This window comes from Schistocerca cancellata, chromosome 5 (assembly GCF_023864275.1).
Source record: "Schistocerca cancellata isolate TAMUIC-IGC-003103 chromosome 5, iqSchCanc2.1, whole genome shotgun sequence".
Taxonomy (NCBI): Eukaryota; Metazoa; Arthropoda; class Insecta; order Orthoptera; family Acrididae; genus Schistocerca; species Schistocerca cancellata.
Genome location: NC_064630.1, coordinates 620766191 through 620779454, shown reverse-complemented (window position 1 = coordinate 620779454; position 13264 = coordinate 620766191). Strand labels below are relative to the sequence as shown.

Sequence of the window (13264 nt, the reverse complement as noted above, 5' to 3'; positions counted from 1 at the left end):
TGACTGAGTAACCTGTTACCTACAGAAACCTCAGAGCAAGGATACACAGGCATGAGCCTGTGATGATGTTTGTTTTCATATGAGAATATTGATATTCACAGTTCAGAGAATAGTTCTGTGTCATGTATACAACTCTGTGGAATCAGCATTCCACAGTGTAAAATGATACAAGACTGCACTATAGACAAAAGTCTCCCACATGCAGTAATGTGAAACTGTGGGTCCCACAGCAGCCATGGTATTAATTTCAACTGTGGAGAGGGTAGCACTGAAATCTCATCGCCATGTGATCCCGTCCATATTTGACAGTCTTAACGACCCAAGCGGATGGAGTCAGGCAAAAATAATTGGTAGGTAACCCCCAAAATCCAGGTATTATCAAATACCATTTGCATATCATGGAACACAGCAAACAGGTGTTAGCAACAGTACAAGATCTTTTCAAACTGCAGATTCTAGCCAAATCAAATGGTCTGTAATGGAACAGGTTTCTCAAAAGTAACTTGAAATCTGGGAACTGTCTGTTAGCTTCCAGGTACTAACACAGTTGCTAACTAACAATTGTGTCAAACAATATACATATTCCATTCAATAACCATATCGGACTGCAGTTATTGCTAGATTCAGGATAGAATTGACAATACTCTTCTTTACTCCAAGTGAAATTTTCCTTTTCACCAAATATAATCTTAAGTATGTCATCTTTCAGAATTATTGCTAAAGTCATTTGTGGATTTTTATCACATCTGTGAAACGTGAGTATATGCTGCTAGAGCAACAAGGAATTCGCAGTCATTAAATTGGCCTTCTATGGTACCAGGTACTGCATATGGAAAGTCTCTCTCTCTCTCTCTCTCTCTCTCTCTCTCTCTCTCTCTCTCTCTCTCTCTTTCTCTCTCCCTCCCCCCCTCCCTCCCTCCCTCCAAGTGTTTAGGAGTCAATGAAGTTGATCAACCGTACAACAGGAAGTCCAGAATCCCGAAATGATCAGTGCTACTACCACCATTGACAAATATGCTGGGAACTGCTTTAGACAGCTGGGGGAAAAAAGCCTGAAGACACAATTGCAGCAGAGCTTCGTCAACACTGGACGATGTTGCGCACACTATTGTGGTCACTGGAGGACCCTAGTAAAAGTGAAGGCATGGATATTTATTCCTATTTATTCCACCAGGTTGCTTCTTTACCTGGAGGAATATAAATATTGCATACCACAGTCCTTAAAAACAGACGAATACTGACTGTTAATGCTTCTAATGAGATGTTTAGGGGTACTAAGTCACTGAAGGGATCTTAAAATCTTTCCAAGCAGACATCTACAGATGCCCTCTCAGTATTAGTACAGTTTTTGCAACAGTCGTGATATTTTGTGACAATTAGGAGTTATTTTCTAAAAACCTCACATTTTGTACTGTCACCACGCAACAAGGTGTTCTACAAATTGGCGAAGCTCAGATAGGTGACCGTGGTAGTCACTACAATACCATTAAATTTCAGATTTGGGTCTCAGAAAGCATCAATGGGGAAAGGAGGTAAAGGTAACTGAGTGTAGTAAAAGATCAGTGTTTGTACGCTCAAACTTATGTGGAGTGTGATGGCATCATATAAACTATGATACAGTGTGGGTTCAATGGTCTGTTTCACTGAGAGAGGGGAATTCCGTAGCAGATTTCTTTCTCCCTGGTGGTACCAGAGGAAAGTGAGGCTACTCTGGCTGTACCAGTGTAGGCTACCATTAGGATGATGTGTTTGGGGAGACAATGAGGATGAAGTACTTTTCTCTCAACAAGAAAGTTAGCATACAGGTGGAGCTGAAGTTGGGAGTTTAAGAGTTTTAGAGACTTTGTCGCCACTGTATAAGGTTAAAGTTTTGTTACTGTCTTAGTGAATGTGATGTCTTACTGATACAGTGTATCCTGTCATATTTCTTTCCGGCATCACGAGGTGTTTGGCAATCAAGTGTTTTGTATAAGTGAATATTTTTCTCTTTCATGAATATGATCAGTAAACAAAGGAGAGGTAGTGCAGTGTTAACTGGTAAGTTTATACATATAGGGAGTTGTCTGACAGTTCTCATGATACGCTACTCTGCTGTCCCCCTCCCAATAAGTAGTTACATTAATGCAAAAGAAGGACATACATCTGAACCTGAGGCATCTAAAGAAGAACATGATGCAAACCCTTGTACCACTTCCTATGGAAAGTGGTATAAGTGTTGGTACTGTGCCTGTATATCATAGTCTTAAACTTGTTAGGGAAAACATTACCTTTGAGATAAAGAATAAAATCACTAATATCAACCTGTTATCTTTTGATCCTCTCTGAAAACAGACAAATTGGTTTTTGCACTGCTCCAGGTTAACGCACAGTACTTTGTCAGTTTTTAGTGTGAAGTCTAGGATTAGACCTAGGGCAAAATCTGCTATGACGAGTGATCAAGAACAGTATAACATATAGTTTATAACTGGTCTTGAGTGGCAGTAATTGATCAGCACTCAATATTTTCATCAATTAACAACAACGGCTTCATTAAGCAGAAGATTTTCTATTTGCTCTTGAGCACATGAGGTACTTTGAGGACTGTCTGATTCCATTTATTCTTGCTAGACTGCCATTCCAGTGAAGTCAAATATGGGAACACTATTAGGTTGTAATTCTCAGCAGTGAATTTTTGATGAGATGGTCATCCCAACATGGGTACTGGTTTGGGTATCTGACCCATTTCATTGCAGATCACAAAACCTGATTCCACCCAACAATAGCAATAGGTACTTGGCACAGTAGCCAGTATCTGGAGTCAGTGCACCACAGACTGGCCATGCATCTACTACTCCTTGTCAGCAGTTTGACCTCTGAACAGTTGGGGGGACAACTACGATTATGTGGGTACATGACATCTCTGTTTAATGGAAGGATTACAAAGCTGTTTTAAGCAATACTACATGTAGACCTAACATGTCAGTAGAGAAAAAGATAAATGGTGACTAAAAGAATAACAAATGCCTCTCCTTCAAAGAGCTTTGTTTCATCATGTGTGTTCTGGTGATATCAAGAGGCATGAAAATTACCATGTAGTCAGTTTATTTCAAGTTGTTCAAGCATAACTGCGACCAGATAAAGAGGTCGTTCAAAATGTTGGCAGTTATGTTACCTGTATCACAAAAATTAATTTCTTTGTCACAATATTTTAATGTCTGTTACATATAATCACCAAAAAACTGTTTTACATTAATATTACTCTGTACACATAATTTTCTGCTGTGAACTAATTATTCCAACACAAGTTTTTCAGGACAATGTAGTGATAAGTTTTCAAATAATTTTTTCCAATTAACTGAGTGCCAGGTTCATAAAGGTAAAAGAGGGTTCACATTTTTTCTCACCTACAGATATAAAGTGGCACAAAAGAATACATAATATACAGCCTATCACACTGTAGGCTAATCCCATTAATTATGATCAGGGCAAAATAAAAAGCCTTCAAGGCTGACAAATACGACGCTTTTGAAGTAAATACGCGTCTATTTTTTTTAGCTGCCTACATGTGTATGGCATTGTAGGCTAGGAGCCTCCTTTTGTGGAGATCAGCTGCCGGGTGAAGTCTTTATTTGACGCCACTTTGGCATCATGTGTGTAGACTGACTGCACTCCCCCAGCATTCTACCAATAAACCAAACTCTACCATCTGCTTTACTGCCAAATGAACCTATGTGATCATTCCATTTCGTATCCCTACAAAGTGTTACACCCAGGTATTTGTATGAGTTGATTGATTCCAACAGTGAGTCATTGATATAATAATCATATCGTACTACATTTTTTGTTTTGTAAGTGCACAAGTTTACATTTCTGAATATTTAAAGCAAATTTTCAATCTTTGCACCACTTTGAAATCTTATCGAGATCTGACTCAAGATTTATGCAGGTTCTTTCCGATAGTACTTCATTACTGATAACTGCATCATTTGCAAAAAGCCTGCGGTTACTATTAATATTGCCTGCAAGGTAATTAATATACAATATGAACAGCAAAGGTCCCAACACACTTCCGTGGGGTACACCCGAAGTTACATCTACATCTGGCTATGACTCTCCATCCAAGATAACACTTAGCCTCATTATCAAAAAGTCCTCAGTACAGTCAGACATTTCACTTGATACCCACATACAATTGTACTTTTGACAGTAATCGTAGGTGTGGTACTGAGTCAAATGCTTTTCAGAAATCAAGAATTATAGCATCTACCTGACTGCCTTGATCCAAAGCTTTCAGTATGTCATGTGAGAAAAGTGAGAGTTGGGTTTAAGTGATCAATGTTTCTGAAATCCATGCTAGATGGCATTGAAGATGTCAATATGTTCAAGATACCTCATTATATTTAAGCTCACAATATGTTCCAAGAATCTACAACAAATCAATCTCTAGGATATTGGATGGTAGTTTTGTGAATCACTTCTGCTATCCTTCTTGTAGACTAGTGTGACCTGTGCCTTTTTCCAAGAATTAGGCATGTCTTGATCAGCAGTGCAGCTCAGTCTCTCATGGTGCACTTTTTCTAATGTGTTTTATTCTAGTTCCCTGTGTTTAAATACAAGCCTTTGGGATTATTTAAATTGTGCTGTTATTCTGGACCAAATGTTTATTGGACTTTCTCGTGTAATTTACTTCTGGGTTGACACTAGTTTTGAGCCACATTAATAATTTCTTTCACTAATGGTGGTCTGTTTGCTGATGAGCAAATTCTGTCTGCACTAAAAAAGAGAGGAAAAAAAGGAAAAAAAAGAAAAAAGAGCTACGATTTGATCTGTGGACAACTTGTTTGTTTATTTATTTATTTATTTATTTAAATTGTTCAGTTAACAGTCCAATTGCCCTTTGTATTTGCATTCATTACATTTGTTTTAAGACACCTTGTATATGTCTTCTAAAACTTCCCAGCACTTGCAGTACATGACCACTGTGTGCTGTGGCATGTCCAAACTAGTGGGTCTGTGTGTCACCAGGGGGCAGGCCTATTGTGCTCGAGAAGCACCCGATCTTTGTAACTGTATTGTCGAATAATTACTCTGTATCACACCAGTGGGAGTTCAAATAAATTGTGTTATTTTGCTATGAATTATGTTCCAAAATGGTTCCAATGGCTCCGAGCACTATGGGACTCAACATCTGTGGTCATCAGTCCTCTAGAACTTAGAACTACTTAAACCTAACTAACCTAAGGACATCACACACATCCATACCCGAGGCAGGATTCGAAACTGCGACCGTAGCGGTCACGCGTTTCCAGACTGAAGCGCCTAGAACGGCACGGCCACACCGGCCGGCCAATGATGTTCCATTTCCCATTGCCTAGTCCTTCCACTGACCAAGTAACCACTGACAGCTGGCCACGTATCAGGTACTTTGTCTGATTTAAAGATCAGCAACCTTAGGCCAAACTACTGGTACTATGTATTTTTTTAAGTAGCTAGTAAACAAGAATCTGTTTTGAAACCCAGGAAATATTAATCATAATCTTTCTAAGAAAAACGATACCCATTTTCTTACTCGTATAAGGTGGTAGGCCCAAATCTCGTCGACAGTAACAATTAATACAGAAAATCATCTGGAAACATTGCAAACATTTGTGAGATTCTGGCGAAAAGCCAATTAAAAAACAATTGTGGCTTCCACTTGCAAGAAGCTGTCTCACTGTTATCCCTTCATTCAAACAGTACTGTAATTTTTCTTCCATTACACCTAGTAACTATGGCTATTTTCTACACTCTGGTACCTACCCCTGGTGGATATCGAAATGGGCTCCAACAATGAAGAACTCAAAATGCTACAGAAGATGTCACCAGCATCTAGTGGCAACCTCCACTGTGTCAACAGCAGTGTGTGGTGTGCAAACCACCATTGGAGATGGCTCATGCTTTCAAGCACTGCCTAGCACTTCAGGTGATAGGGACTGATCTACTCCCAAGCCTCTGTACTGCGAGTAGTGATCATACCCCATGTTCTGAAATTGGGCTTTGATTCTCTCCCAGCTTTATCTTTTTTGACTGTGTCGATTGCCTACTGAAAGACCACATTTCTTTCAGTTATTGCTTGGCTCAAAATTTGCACTGCCTTACTTACAATAACTTGGTTTGAAATTTAATTCTAGACCATTTACTCCACCCTAGAGGTATCTCTTATTCAAGTTTCTGTTGGCAACAATACAAAATACATCTTTAATCACAGATTGTCTAACAACACATTACATAATTTCTCGATTTTTCCACTGAGACTGAATATCTGTAATGTCTATCACACAGATCATCTTTAAAAGAAATTTGACATGAATTTTATAACTGTTAAAAATGAAGCAGCAGACTCATTAATATTGGCATTCTTTCCAATGGGTATAATCTTTACAAAAAAGAATTTTATGATAGCATTCCAGTTCATCAGTTTGAACAAAACACACACTACGTGACAACAAAGTTCGTATAAACTGTTCCACAGATAAAATTGATAGTTATAATGTAATTAAACTACCTCGCAACCTTTGACAGTTTGGCCCAGTGGACGGAACATGCGACTGTTGCCCAGCTAACAACAATGAGCCAGCTTCTCCTCCGATGCCACCAATAGCTCAGCAGCTGTAGCAAAACCTGTTGCCATCTCATTGGTAAATGGTAGCATGCTGTGTTGAGCAACTGTTTCCAAGTTTCTTATTTCTCATAATGAAGTATAATTTAGTAAAGTATTGCAGAGTTTCACATTTTGTCGCGTGCTGTTATGAAAGAGTTTATATAGCAGCATTGTTTTCGTAGCAGTGTGAAATATCTCAACACGAGTTTTGGTTTAGTATTGCAAGCTGAATGGGAAATTCCAACCCACAGACTAGGTCACTAATTTTTGAGTGTGACTATTTTTAAGTCAGGTGCAATTATAGGGATCCAATTTCAGATGTTTCAAGAGTAGTGGACAGAACAGTTGCTGCATTTAATAACCATAGATCCAAGGTGCTAAGAAATGGAAAGCAAAAGGAAAGGATGGAAGGAAGGAAGATTACAGTGACGAAATATCAACAGGTCACTCTTTTGTGGAACCACCGGGGAAGAAAGAAAGTTACAAAAAAACGGGAAACCAAGATGGATGCATCCCAGAAGAATGAAGCACAGATCTGTTCAATATTATTAACACAAGTCACATACACATTACATTTCTTTCTAATGCCATAAAGGAGAGTTATTTAACAGGGCATCAGTCAAATCTTCAAAACTGTCACTGTGAGTTGGATACTGGAATGAAAAATTTTCCATGTCTAGAAGTTGATCAACAACATAAGTAACATATCAGCAACAGGATGCCAGCACAGATATCTATATGCAATGAGAAGCATTTTGTTCAAAAACAAGTTGGTGCTTGCCAAGACATTCATCAATGTGTGTCACACATTGACAATGGATGCGTACATTACACCTGAATGATTAACCATAATCCTCTACTATGCTCTAACAGACTCAGCACTTTCCAGGATGATATGGCAGCGAGTGATTCAGAGTACGCAAATTTTTCCCCACATCTGGCACCACTCACCACCCCAGGCAGTCCTTGATTAAGGAACTGTTAATGTTGAAATCACATGTGCTTGTGTAGGCTGTAAATAGTGAACATGTAATATATGATTTGCTGGATTTATTTGTTTAGAGATTATCACCTAACTGCTGTCATCTTTAAATGAAATTAAGCAATACAGAGCCTATAATGTTGAAATCATTGTTGTAAAATTTGCATTCATGTTACAGCTGTGTGTGTGTGTGTGTGTGTGTGTGTGTGTGTGTGTTGCAGATAGTGTTGAATATCTGCACTGGAAGTAAGTTGATACTAGTAAGTTGATAGTAAGTTTCTGTAACATATAACATCTGAAATACACTCATTATTTGTTACAGCTGCCTTACTGCTGTATGCCACTGTGTAAGAATGAGAAAGAAAAATCCGGATGCAGCAGTTACTGCAAATTTCCCGTTGATAATTACCAAAGAAATACTTGGTAACATGTGATTTCTTGAGTAAACTTCATGCCAAATACACTGTAAAATTCATCAGCAGTTTGCAGTCAACATTTTCGGCGTATTATAAGTCTATCCCCAAGAGAAAGATTCAGAAAACAGTCAGCATTACCAGCAGATTTCCAAACTGTATTTTCTTAGAAACATAAAATTTAAATTTCCCATAAGTAAATCACTTTTTAATAAACTTAAGAATCAATCAATTAGACATCAGAAAATTTTAAACTAAGCATCCTCAAGGAAGATTTTGTACTTTTTTTTAAGATACACAGCTTAATATTGTTAAGCTTTCATCATCAGTCTAAGTGGACAGGTCTTAATAAAAGTACTGAAGGAAATATCCTCTTAAACATGCAAACATCTGATTTCAACCAATGTATATAAATCTCAATTAATGGATTTGATACATTCCCATGACATCACATTAATTCAAGAATTTGCTAAATATAGTGCCGAATTTGGTGACAAGCACTCTCCCACACTTGTGAATTTGTGATGTAAGAAAACAGTTGGAAATGCACATATCACCAGAACTAGAAAACGCAGCTTTTTTTTTTAATGCAACAGTGGGGACAACCATCTCATACTGCTTACTGCTTTCGTGTGTAAATATTTCCCATCAGATGTAATGAAGCAGACAGCTTCCTTTGCTACAGGAGCTCACAAAAAACTGAAATTTTTGACCTCCAGACCACTGAATTCAAAGGTGCTGCATGTTCAACACCATAAACTCTCCATCTGGTATCAGGTAGTAACAGTCGAAAGTCAGCGTTCTGCAGCAACTGGCTGAACTTCATGTCATAACAAGTGCTGGTAAGGAGTGTTGACGCTGGTAGAGCATGTTAGCGAGCTATGGAATAACAAAAGCAGCAACAGGGAAAAGTGGCAGGACAGAAGCTATTGTCCACTGCTGCACACGGTTCTTCCCCAGTTGAGTCATACCAAGAATGTACTTTCGTCAACACGGATCGAAGAGGCATTGCTGGAAGAACAGATTGAAGTGAAGCTTCCTGGTCTGAGGAACAGAACACTGATTCTTCCCCTGGAGGCATGCCACTTACATCATAATATTGTAGCATTTTCAAAATTTTCACTGATGGCCAATTAACAACCATATGCTGAAAGTAGGCAAGGTGTGCACAGTGCAAGCTGACAACACACCACCTCTCTTCCTGCTTTGCATGGAACTGTCAAAAGTCACAAGTTATTTTAATTGCACAATAACTTATGTTGTTTCACACATTCAGCAACATCATAAAAACAAAATTACATTGTTACCAGTGCTCAGCCAAGAACATTTCATCTTGCACTATGTACTAAGTGACAGTTAATCTCGTCTTCCCCAAACCCAGTCTTCTCTATTTGCTTCTTAAGAACCTCAATATAACACGTTACAGTAAAAACTAATGTTCCAAAACAATAAGAGAAATTAAGTTTCATCACTTTTTCCAACAAATAAAAAAATGCCTCTGAGCGCACTATGGGACTTAACATTTGAGGTCATCAGTCCCCTATAACTTAGAACTACTAAAACATAACTAACATAAGGACATCACACACATCCATGCCCAAGGCAGATTCGAACATGCCATTTGAAATGGCACCATACTTAGCATTTACTTTCAAGTTAATTCAAATCCTTTTATGACAAAGTACAGAAATTACAGTTTTAATGCCTATAGACATGTATAAATTTAAGTGTTATTTCTTTGATTGTATCCTTCAAATAACAGGACAACAATAAAAATTTAAAGATTTACAAATGCATGCAAAATTTCAAACCTTTAAGTAGAAACAATTAGGAGTAAATTCAATCACATCACATAAACTTTCTAGGATTACAAACCTGAACAACAACACAAATCCATATGTCTCAATCAGCATACCCACTAATGGCCAACCAAATAAAACAACAAGAATGCCTGCAAAGAAGGCAACAGATGCTCGAACTTTGTGTCTCTGGAAGAAGAATCTGAACGTCCGTTCTAATCCAATCACACAGGCTAATCCTGAGATGAAAAGTATCTGTAACAAATGGAGGAATAATTGCAAAATGTTATACCTGGAAGTTCTAGACAGCAGTAAAAACACATTAAAGGAAAATTTAGTAATAACGAAGTTCATTGCAGTCAATTTCACAAGAATGTTTCAAGTCTGCATCGTAATATGCTGAAAGAAACTATTTGTGAAAAAGTAAACTGAACTTCATAAGACTGCAAACAGCTGTTAAGCTGTTTAAGGCTTTTACCAGTAGAGTGGTAGGAGAACCATACAAATGGCGAGTCAGCATACTTCAATGCAGCCTTAGACAAAGAATTAATCATGAGCTCTTGAAATTATTTATGCAAGTATTTGATTGCAATAAACTTTGTTGTCAAACAGAGTGGCAACTTTGATGCATTAAAAGAATTCCCAGCATTTTCATATTGAAATTCTCAACTCACTCTGATCCAATTTTTGTTGTATGTAGGACCAAATTTTACTTTACTAATTTTCAGAGCAAATTATATTTTTTTAACTGATTTCAGCTAGGATTTACAGTTTCATCATCAGCTCTGTAAGTGAGAAGCTCTTCCTGCCCTAGAAAATTCATTGTTACAGTTTTCTGTTACCATTCCATGCCATGCTGTGTCACTGTATGAAAGCGTCAAGGACATGAGAAAGCCTCACAGCAACATGCTTCAAACTGCTGTAGCTGGAATATACCAATAGACATCGATAGCAAAGATGTATCATGTCTCAGAATGGACACTTTTCACATTGTAGTCACAGTTAACTTTCAGCATGTCATTGCAAGAAAGCAGGTAAAGTACTATTTCTCACTGAAATTAGTAGAAAAAGAACTGAAGCCTAAATGTTTAATGTGAGCTACAATGTGTGTGTTCAAATATAGATCCATTTTTATATGTCATATAGAGTTAGGAAAAAGCCTTTGCATTTGTGAGAATGACAAATTCACTGCTACATGATAGATTCTCTCACACACCTTACACACTGTCACACCCACAATCACGCAATACATAACTGACCTGGAGCCCGACAAGCCAGGAACAATAACGATGATTCCTGGGTTGACAAGCAATAAACAACATTTCAATGCCCTTCTCAGACTTTCCTTACACAACTTCATAACAGATTACTTCTGGACCAGAATCTTCAAGCAATTCAAAACAAATTTCCTTTGAACTCTTCTTTCCATCAACAAACAGTTCAACTCCCCCTAGGGGAATTTCCAGTAATTCAGTTTCCCTGAGAATTCCCAATTCTCCGTCTCTCTCCCCCTCCCCCCCCCCCCCCCAGAAAAGTCACTACCCTGTCAAAAGAAATGTGCTTGCTGATAGTTTCTGCTAGTAACATGGCAAACACCAGTGTTTTACTTTTCACCAACATCAATGTAAAGACTGTCCATTACAATAGTTACAAGTAATTTGAGGCAATATAAAAATGAAAAATTGATATCACTAATAATAAATTTCCATTAAAATTTTGGTCTCAGAAAACTGCAAGAAATGCCAAGTAAATCAGCAAATTATACACAACTTCTTTTCAATATTTACACTCGTTCATATTATAATTACTTTGCCTCTATTTTCTTCTTCTCCTTCTTCCCAAGAATTTCTCTGGCAATATTTTGTGGACAGTGTAGAATAACAAGATGACAGAAGTTATTTTGAATATATTATCACTATAGTACAAACTATACAAAACTAACTGAAGGCATCACTTGTTACATTCTCTACTCCCTACAATCTTGTTTTAGAGAGTACCGAGTGTTCCTTTCCCTTATATTACACAACTGGGAAAAAAATTAGTTCATCCTTTTAGAGGTTTACAATTCACTCAATATTTATTGCTACAACATTGCATACGGGGCACATGAAATGATTACATTTCGACATCACTAACACATGCGATTCTGAGGTATCACCCATGCTGAAACACCAATATTAGTACGTGACGTAGCCTGCACGAGTGGCAATAGTTACTGACTAGCATCCAGTCGATCGTACAAATGGCCAATACTGTCCTGGGATACATTATACCATGCCTGTTCAACTGGTTCTCTTAGTTCTCTAAGACATGCCTCCTCAAACTGTCCACTTAGTTCTGTAAGAGTGTAAAATATGTTTGATTGGAGAGAAGTCTGGAGATTGTGCTGGCGAGGCAAGTTGCTGCGCACTGGTTAGCATCCCCTCCAGGTACATCAAAGATGAACGAGATCTGTGGCTTATTGCACCCCAGACCACAAGGCCAGTGTGACTGACGAATGCACTCTATGAGACAGTGCTCACCAGGTCTAGGTTGTGCAACTGACCATCACTTGCTTGCAGGCGGAATCTGCTTTCATTGCTGAAGGCCACGGCACACCATTCCATCTTCCAAGTGATCCTCTGACGGCACCAGTAAAGCCGTGTACATCGGTGCTGTGGCATGAGTGGGAGACGGGCTAGAGGTGTGCATGCCTGGAGTCAACTGCTAGTAAGCAGTTCGCAACAGTTCACATTGACATGCCTGGGCTCACAAGCCCTCTTATATATGTTGTAGCTGTACGATCTGCCATTGCTGCCCTTACAATACAGGCACCTGTGCTGTGTGGATGACCGGAACCTCATCTATAAGTGTGAGACTGTTCACCTGACCACTGATACCAGCACCATTGCACAATTGATCCAGCACATCCAACTTGTGTGGCAATTCTCCAAAAGGACCATCTCATTACTCAGAAGACCATAATTTGACTGCTTTCAAACTTTCTCAGTTGGCTGTAGGAAGCAGAGTGTGGCTTGATCGCTTCACATGTTTGTACCACACTGGTTCTTCTAGCTGTTACCATTCCCTATCTAAGGCTGGCACAGATGATGCTGTGGTGCTATGCCAATATGCTATCTTTTGATGGATGATAAACTATCATCAGTATATCTACTATCTGCAGGTGGCATATGCTGTCATCAGATAAGAATCTGATGCCGTTTGTCCAGGTGGCCTAATTTTTTCTGATAGTGTATTTGCTTTCTGTATTTTTTCCTTTTTCTGAAGAACAAAGTAGTTGTTTTAAAAGCTCTTTGATCTCATTGTTAGGTCTGCTATGCGTCATAATTTCAGTAACACTGATGCTATCGGTATTTGAAGTACTCATTTCCTATAGGGCCTATATAATATTTCACCGTATGCAATAATGCTAAGAACAATTAAAACCATAGCTCAAAGCAACAAAACCAAA

The 13264-nt window shown here is 38.4% G+C and overlaps 1 protein-coding gene across 1 annotated transcript in view; it reads right to left on the bottom strand.

The window, feature by feature from the left end:
- LOC126188033 (vesicle transport protein GOT1B) overlaps nucleotides 1-13264 on the bottom strand; it is a 35146-nt gene that overhangs the window by 14744 nt on the left and 7138 nt on the right. Inside the window, exon 3 of the mRNA XM_049929458.1 lies at nucleotides 9890-10068. Coding sequence (XP_049785415.1) covers nucleotides 9890-10068 — 179 coding nt within the window. The remainder of the gene's footprint in view (nucleotides 1-9889; nucleotides 10069-13264) is intronic.